This window comes from Physella acuta, unplaced genomic scaffold, assembly GCF_028476545.2.
Source record: "Physella acuta isolate Inbredline_101_S28 unplaced genomic scaffold, ASM2847654v3 ptg000891l, whole genome shotgun sequence".
NCBI classification, from domain to species: domain Eukaryota; kingdom Metazoa; phylum Mollusca; class Gastropoda; family Physidae; genus Physella; species Physella acuta.
Window position 1 is genome coordinate 275,778 of NW_026732408.1, and position 12,861 is coordinate 288,638.

Sequence of the window (12,861 nt, forward strand, 5' to 3'; positions counted from 1 at the left end):
TTTGTACCAAAGTATTTTTATTTTGTAAAATATGTAATGTAATTTAAAAAGTTGAAATAAAAAAGAAATAGTTGATGATCTGATGCAATGGATGTAGGTTCCCACATCTGGCTGATTCTTGACGGCCCTGTTGATGCTGTATGGATAGAAAACCTCAACTCTGTGTTGGACGATAATAAAACTTTGACCCTTGCCAATGGGGATCGCATACCCATGGCTCCCAACTGTAAAATCATCTTTGAGGTGCACAACATTGACAATGCCTCACCTGCAACAGTGTCAAGGAATGGCATGATTTATATGTCAAGCTCTATATTGCCATGGCAACCAATTCTCCGGGTATTTATACTTTGTATTGTTGAGAACTGGTTTGAACGGAAAAAAATACTGCTTACATTTATAATTCACTGGATGTAAACAAATGTGATACTCATGTCTGTTTATCTTGCTAATATTTGACAGCAGTTAAAAATGACAATCCAGCGTTGTAGGCTGATATCTTTAAAAAAGGTTGATGTAATAATTTTAAAAGAGCCAAAAAATTTTTTATTTCAGAGCTGGCTGCTGACCAGATCAGTCAATGAGAAAACATGTCTGTTGCCACTGTTTGAGGCTATCTATGATGACGTTGAACATTTTTGTATTTTAAACACAGAATTTAAAATGGTTCTTTTATCTTGCAACAAAATTAGACAGGTAGCTAACTCAGTTGGACACCATTTCATTCATTATTTCAAAATCTTTAAATCATTTATTTTTGTTAAAATATTCCACTTCCTGATTTTTTTGTCATTAAAATAGATGTGTGATTGGTCTGAAGTCTTGATCCCAGTGTCTTATGTTTTTTTTATTGTTGTTGAAATAGATGTGTGATTTATTAGAAGGCTTGATCCCAGTTTCTCTGGAGGAAAGGAAAAACTTGAGTCCAAAACACTTGGAGCATTTGTTTATCTTTGGGCTGATGTGGAGTCAGGGGGCGCTAATGGAGCTAGCTGATCGTGCCAAGATGCAGGAGTTTATGCTCAAGCATAAATCTAAGCTCAGCTATGCAAAAATTACCGGAGATGAAACAATATTTGAATTTTTGGTTGGCACAGATGGTGAGAGGTTTCTCTTATCAAAAGTTTTCAACCTTGATTTAATTGATTTTTTACAAGCTTTTTAAAACATGATTCCTTAATATGTAATAGTGTTACAATATTGTATATTTATTTTCTTATTATTGATGCATATAATAAGTTTGTAATTAAAATGTCTTTCATTAAATTTTAAATTCTAATTTGAGTTTTTAAAAACAAGATTAAAAATGTGTGCACGCTGTAGGTCAGTGGGTACACTGGCGCCACCGTGTGGAGCAGTACATCTACCCCCCAGACTCTGTTCCTCTCTTCACATCAATCCTTGTGCCCAATGTTGACAACGTGAGGACAGATTTTCTCATTGAAATTATCAGCAAGCAGCAGAAGGTATCTGGCTCAAATAGTGTATGATAAACATATCCCAATACACATACATTTATATAAACCTTGCAATAAGTATGATAAACATATCCCAACACACATACATTTATATAATCCTTGCAATCTTTGACATTTAGATCTTAAAGACAAAAATTGACATGCTTCTATTTATCCAACCCTTTACTCAGGGTGTGCTATTGATTGGGGAGCAGGGTACAGCCAAAACTGTCATGATCCAAGCTGTTATGGCAAAAGCTAATCCAGAAAATATGATCGGGAAAAGTTTCAATTTTTCTTCTGCTACAACACCAGGCATGTTCCAGGTAAGAAAATTATTAACCAAGTTTTTCTGACTGGAGGTTATTAACCAAGTTTTTCTGACTGAAGGTTATTAACCAAGTTTTTCTGACTGCAGGTTATTAACCAAGTTTTTCTGACTGAAGGTTATTAACCAAGTTTTTCTGACTGCAGGTTATTAACCAAGTTTTTCTGACTGCAGGTTATTAGCCAAGTTTTTCTGACTGAAGGTTATTAACCAAGTTTTTCTGACTGAAGGTTATTAACCAAGTTTTTCTGACTGAAGGTTATTAACCAAGTTTTTCTGACTGAAGGTTATTAACCAAGTTTTTCTGACTGAAGGTTATTAACCAAGTTTTTCTGACTGCAGGTTATTAACCAAGTTTTTCTGACTGCAGGTTATTAACCAAGTTTTTCTGACTAGAGGTTATTAACCAAGTTTTTCTGACTGGAGGTTATTAACCAAGTTTTTCTGACTGAAGGTTATTAACCAAGTTTTTCTGACTGAAGGTTATTAACCAAGTTTTTCTGACTGCAGGTTATTAACCAAGTTTTTCTGACTGCAGGTTATTAACCAAGTTTTTCTGACTGAAGGTTATTAACCAAGTTTTTCTGACTGAAGGTTATTAACCAAGTTTTTCTGACTGAAGGTTATTAACCAAGTTTTTCTGACTGCAGGTTATTAACCAAGTTTTTCTGACTGAAGGTTATTAACCAAGTTTTTCTGACTGCAGGTTATTAACCAAGTTTTTCTGACTGAAGGTTATTAACCAAGTTTTTCTGACTGCAGGTTATTAACCAAGTTTTTCTGACTGGAGGTTATTAACCAAGTTTTTCTGACTGAAGGTTATTAACCAAGTTTTTCTGACTGAAGGTTATTAACCAAGTTTTTCTGACTGAAGGTTATTAACCAAGTTTTTCTGACTGCAGGTTATTAACCAAGTTTTTCTGACTGAAGGTTATTAACCAAGTTTTTCTGACTGGAGGTTATTAACCAAGTTTTTCTGACTGAAGGTTATTAACCAAGTTTTTCTGACTGAAGGTTATTAACCAAGTTTTTCTGACTGAAGGTTATTAACCAAGTTTTTCTGACTGCAGGTTATTAACAAAGTTTTTCTGACTGGAGGTTATTAACCAAGTTTTTCTGACTGCAGGTTATTAACCAAGTTTTTCTGACTGAAGGTTATTAACCAAGTTTTTCTGACTGAAGGTTATTAACCAAGTTTTTCTGACTGCAGGTTATTAACCAAGTTTTTCTGACTGAAGGTTATTAACCAAGTTTTTCTGACTGCAGGTTATTAACCAAGTTTTTCTGACTGAAGGTTATTAACCAAGTTTTTCTGACTGAAGGTTATTAACCAAGTTTTTCTGACTGAAGGTTATTAACCAAGTTTTTCTGACTGAAGGTTATTAACCAAGTTTTTCTGACTGAAGGTTATTAACCAAGTTTTTCTGACTGGAGGTTATTAACCAAGTTTTTCTGACTGCAGGTTATTAACCAAGTTTTTCTGACTGCAGGTTATTAACCAAGTTTTTCTGACTGCAGGTTATTAACCAAGTTTTTCTGACTGAAGGTTATTAACCAAGTTTTTCTGACTGCAGGTTATTAACCAAGTTTTTCTGACTGCAGGTTATTAACCAAGTTTTTCTGACTGCAGGTTATTAACCAAGTTTTTCTGACTGAAGGTTATTAACCAAGTTTTTCTGACTGCAGGTTATTAACCAAGTTTTTCTGACTGAAGGTTATTAACCAAGTTTTTCTGACTGCAGGTTATTAACCAAGTTTTTCTGACTGCAGGTTATTAACCAAGTTTTTCTGACTGCAGGTTATTAACCAAGTTTTTCTGACTGAAGGTTATTAACCAAGTTTTTCTGACTGAAGGTTATTAACCAAGTTTTTCTGACTGCAGGTTATTAACCAAGTTTTTCTGACTGAAGGTTATTAACCAAGTTTTTCTGACTGCAGGTTATTAACCAAGTTTTTCTGACTTCAGGTTATTAACCAAGTTTTTCTGACTGAAGGTTATTAACCAAGTTTTTCTGACTGCAGGTTATTAACCAAGTTTTTCTGACTGAAGGTTATTAACCAAGTTTTTCTGACTGAAGGTTATTAACCAAGTTTTTCTGACTGGAGGTTATTTAGTAAGCTCTTAGTTGAATGAGTAAAAACAAAATTCTGAAAGAATTAGAGGTTAAGATTTTGATGAGCTGTTTTTATTTCTAGAGAACGATTGAGAGCTTTGTGGAGAAAAGAGTAGGTACAACCTATGGACCACCGGGTGGAAAGAAAATGATAGTTTTTGTAGATGATATCAATATGCCTATCATTAATGAATGGGGAGATCAGGTTAGTGTTAGAATCTAGTTTAGACAACAAATATCTAGGTTACATAGCTGTCTTACAATTGATCCAAATAATTTTTCATCAGCTTTACAAGCAGACATATATCTTATGTCATTAAATGGCATGCTATTCATTAAATATTACTTTTTTGTTTATTTTTATCAATATTAATTATGATTATTTCCTAAAAAATGAACAATTTGTTCAATAATTATCCTAAATCTAATATAATTTATCTTGAATAATTATTTGACTAGTGCCTTGATAACAAACTCTTAAGACACATATTAATTGTCTCATTGCAAAATTGACTTAATCAGACATTTTTAATAGTTTTGGTTTTTTGCATAAAGATTATTCATATTAGCTAAAATATCATTAACATCTGATGAAAGATTTATTAAACATAATCACAGAAGTAAAGCATCTAAAATTTCAGGGGCTGAAAATCTTGGTTGCAAAGTGAATCGTAGCACTAATTCCATTTGTCTGTTTGCTAGTTTAAGGCTGTTGTTGGATTATAGGGCACACATTAGTTTTATTTATTTTGGCCGACCTAAGTTAAATCATTTCACCAAAAATGATGCATACACATTTTTTTAATGTAAGAAAACCAATTATTTCCTGGCAGTCTCTTAATGTATGTGTAGTAACCAGTTTTTTAATAATACCTTGAGAGTATGTATTTACACTTGGTTTATACAAGCAAATATAACGTAAATTTATTGGGTTGGATAAACACAGCTTGGCTTTCTAATTGGCAAGTGTTATACTATCACACTTTGTTGTGTTTTAATGTATACTGGCAAATACCAGTAAGACAGCAAGGTCGTTAGATCAATGAAATAACACCATTATTTCAATGTGTTTTAAATTTTGTGACCAATGAGATTGTGTTTTAAATATCAGGTGACCAATGAGATTGTGTTTTAAATATCAGGTGACCAATGAGATAACACGTCAGATGATGGAGATGAAAGGGATGTACAGTTTAGACAAGCCTGGAGATTTTCTTGACATAATTGATATATCTTTCATGGCTGCCATGATACACCCTGGTGGAGGTCGCAATGACATTCCTGAAAGACTGAAAAGACAATTCTGCATTTTTAATTGTACTCTACCCTCTAATAATTCAATAGATAAAATTTTTGGTTAGTGAAATTATTACTTCTGTTACAATGCATTAATTGTTATGTAATTTAAAAAAAAAAGATTTTACATCATTACACCCTTATTCTTAGGGAATAAGGGAGGTAAAAATATTTGAATATTCTATTTTTAGTGGCAATGATAATCCTTAGAATGATTTTAATCAACAGGAATTATTGGTGAAGGATATTTTTGTGAAACCAGATTTGAATTATGTGTCACAGAATTGATCCACAAACTTGTTCCTTGTACCAGAATATTGTGGCAAAAAACAAAGGTATTTTTCTCAGCTGATTTTTTTATTTCACTGCTGGCTTCTTTGTACCTAATATTTATTTATACTTTATTTGTTATTACGGACATAAGTAAATGATATAATAATTTGTGCAATAGATACAATGTGAAATAAAATACACCTTTCTTGTGATATCAGGTAAAAATGTTGCCAACACCAGCAAAGTTTCACTACATTTTTAACTTAAGAGATCTGTCTCGCATCTGGCAAGGAATGTTGTACATAGAGGGCGCTGAGTGCAACAGTGAGAGGGTCACAATCAACCTGTGGAAACATGAAGTTTGTCGTGTCATTGAAGACAGGTGCTAAAGTTGGTTTTATCAGTTCATTATTTAACTCATATCATCTATGTTTGCACACTACGTAAAAATGAAAAATATTTTACAATTTCTTACTTCATGTATGGCTTAGTAAATTAGTTTTTAGGCTCAACTTACTTACTTAATAACTTTTTTTTTAAATTGATTAGATGGAGAATTTGTTTGTTATGTAAGTTTAGGGTTATGGAGAGAGAGAGAGAGATGTCTGATTTTATTAAAGATGTTATTGTAGCTTACACACCTTTTACAATTACCTTTAATGAACCTCTGATGATACTCTTAGATTTAAAAAAAATTGCTGCAAATAATATTTTTATTTATTTTTGTATTAAAAAAAACAACAGATTTGTGAATGAGGCAGATAAAGCTTGGTTTCAAAAGACAATCACCACAGTGATCGAAGAGGAACTGGGCCCTGAGATGAGCCAGCTGCTCCTGCCCACACCTCACTTTGTTGATTTCATGAGAGATGCTCTAGAGGTCTCAGTCCATGATGAGGGCTTGCAGGAAGCAGGCAATGAGGATGCTGGGATCATCATTCCAAAAGTTTATGAAATGGTCAGTGCTTTCAACATTTTTTGCAATTCTACTAAATAACAAGTAGTTGTTTGTGAATCATGTTAAGCATTTTAGATTTAGTTCACAGTTTATTAGTTTTCTATTTATAAATCAGTTTATATCATGCAATTATTTGTTTCTGCTTAATAGAATTTCTTTAAGTCTTAATTTATTCTCTAGATTTTTTAACTTTTGAAATGAATATTTTAGGTTGAAGACTACAGTGTACTCCAAAAACGCCTGCTGTCTTTTATGAAAGATTACAATGATCAAATTCGAGGGTCAAACCTGGAATTAGTGTTTTTTAAAGATGCCATGATACATCTTATGAAAGTAAGTCTACATAAATGTATAGTAAATGTGAGTAAAGTTCCTTTCAAACTTGATCTATTTAGCAGAATAGCTCTTTTGTTTGTTTAAGCATGGTCTATGACATGATTGGTTGGTCAGTACTTACTTTTATGTCCAGCTATCTTTACTCCCTCATACTAAATGCAAGAACCCTTAAGAGTTGGGTGGACTCAATTAACTTTATTGGTTTTATTCTTCTGATCTTGATGTTTTTTAAAATTTTCTCCTACATGATCATTTAATGTTTTTCGTAACTCTTGATTTGTCTTGAAAAGATTTCTCTTGTTCAAAGGCTAAAATTTGAAAGTTTTTATGAAACAGATTTACTCTTCATTTGTCCTGAAAAGATTTCTCTTGTTCAAAGGCTAAAATTTGAAAGTTTTTATGAAACAGATCTCTCGTATTATAAGAACTCCCAGAGGTGCTGCATTACTGGTGGGTGTGGGTGGCTCAGGTAAACAATCTCTAACCAAGCTGGCAACATTTGTAGCAAACTACCACGTACATCAGATAGTCATCACTAAGTAAGATTTATTACAATTTTTACAACTACAAACTTTTTAATTTAGTATTTTTCTTACTAACTACTTTTTATTTATTACTTGTTGACATTTTATTGTTTGAGGTTAAATTTTTATTATTATTTCTTACTACATGAAGATAAAGCTTTATGTAATGTTGTGTGCTAGAGAAAGTGGTTTCATTTTATACTTTCTCACTTGCGTCTTGAACCAATATGAAATCTTTTGCAATCAATTTCTTACTTTTTCTATGTTCATCAGTACATATTTAATAAATATGTCATCAAAATTTTAAAAAATACATTCAAGTATTTATTGAGCACATACATAGTACCAAATAAGCCTAATATGTGTCTTGTGAAACAAATTTTAGAACCTACAACGTAAACAATTTAATGGATGACTTAAAACATTTGTACCGGGTGGCTGGTTGCCGTGGAGAGGGCATCACCTTCTTGTTTACAGACAATGAGATCAAAGATGAAAGTTATTTAGAGTACATCAACAATATACTCAGCTCTGGGGAGGTAATTCAATTTTTTAGACTTTGAAAGCATGCACACAGTGGTTGTGGAAGAGAGGGGGGTGTTAGGAGGGGCTCAACTCCCAACTGACCCAACTAAATGACAACTGTTTCACAATAAGTTACAGCTATTCGCCATGGCATGTACATGATCAACTGTTTCACATTAAGTTACAGCTATTGGCCATGGCATGTACATGTTGATAACCATGCTGTTAGTTTTAAAAATGTTTATATCCTACAAAATGTTATATATATATTATATATATATATTTTATATATATGTATATATATATATATGTATATATATATATGTATATATATATGTATATATATATATGTATATATATATATATGTATATATATATATGTATATATATATATATGTATATATATATATATATATATATATATATATATATATATATATATATATATATATATATATATATATATATATATATATATATATATATATGTATATGTATATATATATATGTATATGTATATGTATATATATATATATATGTATATGTATATATATATGTATATATATATATATATATATATATATATATATATATATATATATATATATATATATATATATATATATATATATATAATGTGCAAACAATTGACGATTTGTTACTATTTTCCTGGGAATAATGTATGTTATAAGCTGAAGTTATAGATTGATTGATTTCTGATGCGATCATTGCCATTCCCCGCAGATTTCTAACTTGTTTGCCAAAGATGAGATTGATGAAATCACTGGGGAGCTGGTGATGGTCATGAAGAAGGAGTTCCCCAAACGCCCTCCAACACAAGACCTCTTGTATGAATACTTCATGTCACGAGCTCGCAATAATTTACATATTGTTCTGTGTTTTTCTCCTGTGAGTAAAACATGCAGTAAGATTTTTTTAACTTCTAGAAAGTGTTGCCATAGTAACACACTGATTTGTAAACTCTTGCTGGCCCCAGGTTGGGAGTAAATTCCGTATGCGTGCTATGAAGTTTCCTGGACTTATATCTGGCTGTACTATGGACTGGTTCAGTAAATGGCCGCGGGAAGCGCTGGTTGCTGTGTCCTCTTATTTCCTGGAATACTTCAGCATGGAAGCAAGTGTAGAAGCTAAAGCAAACCTCATTGAATTAATGGGATTCGTCCATGACTCAGTGGCCAGCGTGTGTGTGGAGTACTTTCAAAGGTTGGGATGTTTTTAGTTGTGGTTTTCTTGCATAACTTATGTTTAAATCATGCTAAAAACTGAGTTCATTTGTGAAATATCTTATGTATCAAACCATATGCAGACATGTATTATTTTCAATGACAGATGAATAAATAAAATATGTTTAGTATTTAAACACTTACTTAGTAAGATACTGTAAGTTAAAAAATATGAGGGTAAGTTGATACTTTTTTTGTTTTGTTTAGATTTCGGCGGCAGGCGCATGTAACACCTAAATCCTACTTATCATTTTTGGATGGTTATAAATCCCTGTATAAACTAAAGGTATGTATGCAACAATTTGCCAGGACATGATATAGGATATGATGTAGGGCTTGATATAGGGCTTTATATAGGACATGAAATGTTTACCAAACTTTGAAGACAGTATGGTCCTTGTTGCCATTTCAGGTTGAAACTCTCCAAGAACTTGAGAGGAAGATGAATGTGGGCTTAGAAAAACTTGTGGAAGCTTCTGAGTCTGTTGATCTACTGAGTCAGGAGCTGGTGGTCAAAGAAAAGGATCTTGAAGTGGCTAATGTAGCTGCTGACAAGGTTAGTTTTAGTTTCCTTGAAACTTTAGGAACTCAACATGAAGCCTTTAAAATCCATGATCAATAAGACAATGCAAAATTTATTGGAAATCTTTTTTTTTTAAAATATTGCCAATTTTATAGTTGTGATGTATTTTTTTTACATAGATTCATATTAGTAAAATAGCAAGCTATTATTCTTTCCTGCACTACAACCATGAAGGTTGACTCTACTTTATCTGCCCCAAAGGAATACTTGCTAAACTGTACTAGATTAAAATTTCCAGATTGTAATGGAGGTTACAGTAATGGCAGAAGCAGCTGAGAAAGTGAAAGCCTCCGTGCAGAAAGTCAAGGACAGAGCCCAGCATATTGTGGATGACATTGCAGCAGACAAAGTCATAGCTGAAACCAAGCTAGAAGCTGCCAAACCTGCCCTCCAAGCTGCTGAAGATGCTCTCAAGGTTAGAGTTGTCTCCTCTATGCTTGTTGTGTATGAGAATTTCTACTCTCCCCTTTATTTAATGTCATGCATTATTTCTTTATGTGCTTTAATTGGTTTAAACTATTTCTTCAGACAATCAAACCAGCAGATATTGCAACTGTAAAGAAACTGGGGAAGCCCCCTCACCTGATCATGAGGATCATGGATGTTGTCTTGATCTTGTTCAGAAAAAAAATTGATGTCTTGGAATTGGACAGTGAACGGCCATGTCCAAAACCTGCATGGCAGGATGGTCTCAAGGTAAACTGGGAAATGACATCAGTTTTATAATGTCACTAAATGACAAGTTGCATCAGTTTTATAATGTCACCTCACTAAATGACAAGTGACATCAGTTTTATAATGTCACCTCACTAAATGACAAGTGGCATCAGTTTTATAATGTCACCTCACTAAATGACAAGTGACATCAGTTTAATAATGTCACCTCACTAAATGACAAGTGACATCAGTTTTATAATATCACCTCACTAAATGACAAGTGACATCAGTTTTATAATATCACCTCACTAAATGACAAGTGACATCAGTTTTATAATGTCACCTCACTAAATGACAAATGGCATCAGTTTTATAATGTCACTAAATGACAAGTGACATCAGTTTTATAATATCACCTCACTAAATGACAAGTGACATCAGTTTTATGTCACCTCACTAAATGACAAGTGACATCAGTTTAATATTATAACCTCACTAAATGACAAGTGACATGATTTTTATAATGTCACCTCACTAATACACATATTACATCTGGTTAAAAAAATCTAAAATACTTTCAGAATCTTTCAGTGAAAACTTAATTAAAACTGAAACAAACTCTTATGGATTAGTTCTTGTGAAGTTCTTAATTCTAACTAAGGTACAGTGATTGAATATTGTTGCATTCATTAGTTAATGGGTCAAATGAGCTTCCTTCAACAACTGGTTGATTTCCCTAAAGACAACATCACAGGAGAGATGGTAGAACTGATGGAGCCGTACACACGTATGGAGGATTACAATTATGAGTCAGCTCTCAAGGTATTTGTTCTATTTCTTATCTACTGCCTTTCTTTTCTACAGCCTTTGCTTATTTTAAACCTTTCTTTTTCACAGCCTTTCATTTTTAGAGTCTTTGTTTGAATTCCATTTATTAGTCCAAAAATAAACTTATTTTGATTAGTTGCTATGTAAAGCTAGCATATATCAAATGAAGTAAAGCTAGCATATATCAAGTGAAGTAAAGCTAGCATATATCAAATGAAGTAAAGCTAGCATATATCAAGTGAAGTAATTCTAGCATATATCAAGTGAAGTAAAGCTAGCATATATCAAGTGAAGTAAAGCTAGCATATATCAAGTGAAGTAACTCTAGCATATATCAAGTGAAGTAACTCTTCTCTAACCAGGCATGTGGTAATGTGGCTGGTCTGCTGTCTTGGACACTTGCTATGGCTTTTTTCTATGGTATCAATAGAGAGGTGTTACCACTCAAGGTCAGTTCAAATATAGAGGTGTTACCACTCAAGGTAAGTCCAAATATAGAGGTGTCACCACTCAAGGTCAGTTCAAATATAGAGGTGTTACCACTCAAGGTCAGTTCAAATATAGAGAGGTGTTACCACTCAAGGTCAGTTCAAATATAGAGGTGTTACCACTCAAGGTCAGTTCAAATATAGAGAGGTGTTACCACTCAAGGTCAGTTCAAATATAGAGAGGTGTTACCACTCAAGGTCAGTTCAAATATAGAGAGGTGTTACCACTCAAGGTCAGTTCAAATATAGAGAGGTGTTACCACTCAAGGTAAGTTCCAAATATAGAGGTGTTACCACTCAAGGTCAGTTCAAATATAAAGGTGTTACCACTCAAGGTCAGTTCAAATATAGAGAGGTGTTACCACTCAAGGTCAGTCCAAATATAGAGGTGTTACCACTCAAGGTCAGTTCAAATATAGAGAGGTGTTACCATTCAATGTAAGTTCCAAATATGGAGGTGTTACCATTCAATGTAAGTTCCAAATATAGAGGTGTTACCACTCAAGGTCAGTTCAAATATAGAGGTGTTACCACTCAAGGTCAGTTCAAATATGGAGGTGTTACCATTCAATGTAAGTTCCAAATATAGAGGTGTTACCACTCAAGGTAAGCTGCACAGTTCTAAATATAATCAGATCCATAAATTTTCTTAGATTGTTAAACGTAATAGTTTTTAATGAAGAGTTTTTTAAGCAGCATTTGCTTTGAAATTTCTAAGGCTAACCTAATCAAGCAAGAAGCTAGGCTTCAGTCTGCATCTGTTGAACTGGCAGCAGCTCAAGCTACACTGGATGAAAAACAAGCTGAGCTAAATATAGTTCAAGCAAAGTACAATGGGGCAATGGAAAAGAAAAAGGTAGTTTCTTATGAAAAAAAGTATAGTAAAGTACATTGAACTTGATACAGTTGAGAGGCTAACTTACACGGAAAAAATATAAAGTGACATTCCTTTTCAGTTTGTTTGCTGTAAAGGAGTTGTCTTAAAGACTATTTAATAGTAAAGTTCAATTCTTTGTAGCCATCTTGTTCTTTAATAAATCCTACAGCTCTAACACATTTTATGTTCTTTTATGTGACGGTAATTATTGGGAAGATTTAAATAAATTCTTTGCCCAAATCTAGGCATTGCTAGATGATGCTATGGCAATTTAAAGTAAATTTTTTTCTCAAATCTAGGCATTGCTAGATGATGCTATGGTAATTTAAAGTAAATTTTTTGCACAAATATTGATTTAAAACTAAATTCTTGG

The 12,861-nt window shown here is 32.9% G+C and overlaps 1 protein-coding gene across 1 annotated transcript in view; it reads left to right on the forward strand.

Moving 5' to 3' along the window:
* LOC131952851 (dynein axonemal heavy chain 8) overlaps positions 1 to 12,861 on the forward strand; it is a 63,340-nt gene that overhangs the window by 32,129 nt on the left and 18,350 nt on the right. The window contains exons 46-67 of the mRNA XM_059315743.1: positions 98 to 339; positions 556 to 696; positions 866 to 1,100; positions 1,324 to 1,466; positions 1,649 to 1,783; positions 3,982 to 4,104; positions 5,042 to 5,255; positions 5,424 to 5,530; positions 5,687 to 5,850; positions 6,213 to 6,426; positions 6,637 to 6,759; positions 7,171 to 7,301; positions 7,672 to 7,825; positions 8,556 to 8,720; positions 8,809 to 9,035; positions 9,263 to 9,341; positions 9,468 to 9,611; positions 9,877 to 10,053; positions 10,167 to 10,334; positions 10,989 to 11,117; positions 11,486 to 11,572; positions 12,330 to 12,467. Coding sequence (XP_059171726.1) covers positions 98 to 339; positions 556 to 696; positions 866 to 1,100; positions 1,324 to 1,466; positions 1,649 to 1,783; positions 3,982 to 4,104; positions 5,042 to 5,255; positions 5,424 to 5,530; positions 5,687 to 5,850; positions 6,213 to 6,426; positions 6,637 to 6,759; positions 7,171 to 7,301; positions 7,672 to 7,825; positions 8,556 to 8,720; positions 8,809 to 9,035; positions 9,263 to 9,341; positions 9,468 to 9,611; positions 9,877 to 10,053; positions 10,167 to 10,334; positions 10,989 to 11,117; positions 11,486 to 11,572; positions 12,330 to 12,467 — 3,440 coding nt within the window. The remainder of the gene's footprint in view (positions 1 to 97; positions 340 to 555; positions 697 to 865; positions 1,101 to 1,323; positions 1,467 to 1,648; positions 1,784 to 3,981; positions 4,105 to 5,041; positions 5,256 to 5,423; positions 5,531 to 5,686; positions 5,851 to 6,212; positions 6,427 to 6,636; positions 6,760 to 7,170; positions 7,302 to 7,671; positions 7,826 to 8,555; positions 8,721 to 8,808; positions 9,036 to 9,262; positions 9,342 to 9,467; positions 9,612 to 9,876; positions 10,054 to 10,166; positions 10,335 to 10,988; positions 11,118 to 11,485; positions 11,573 to 12,329; positions 12,468 to 12,861) is intronic.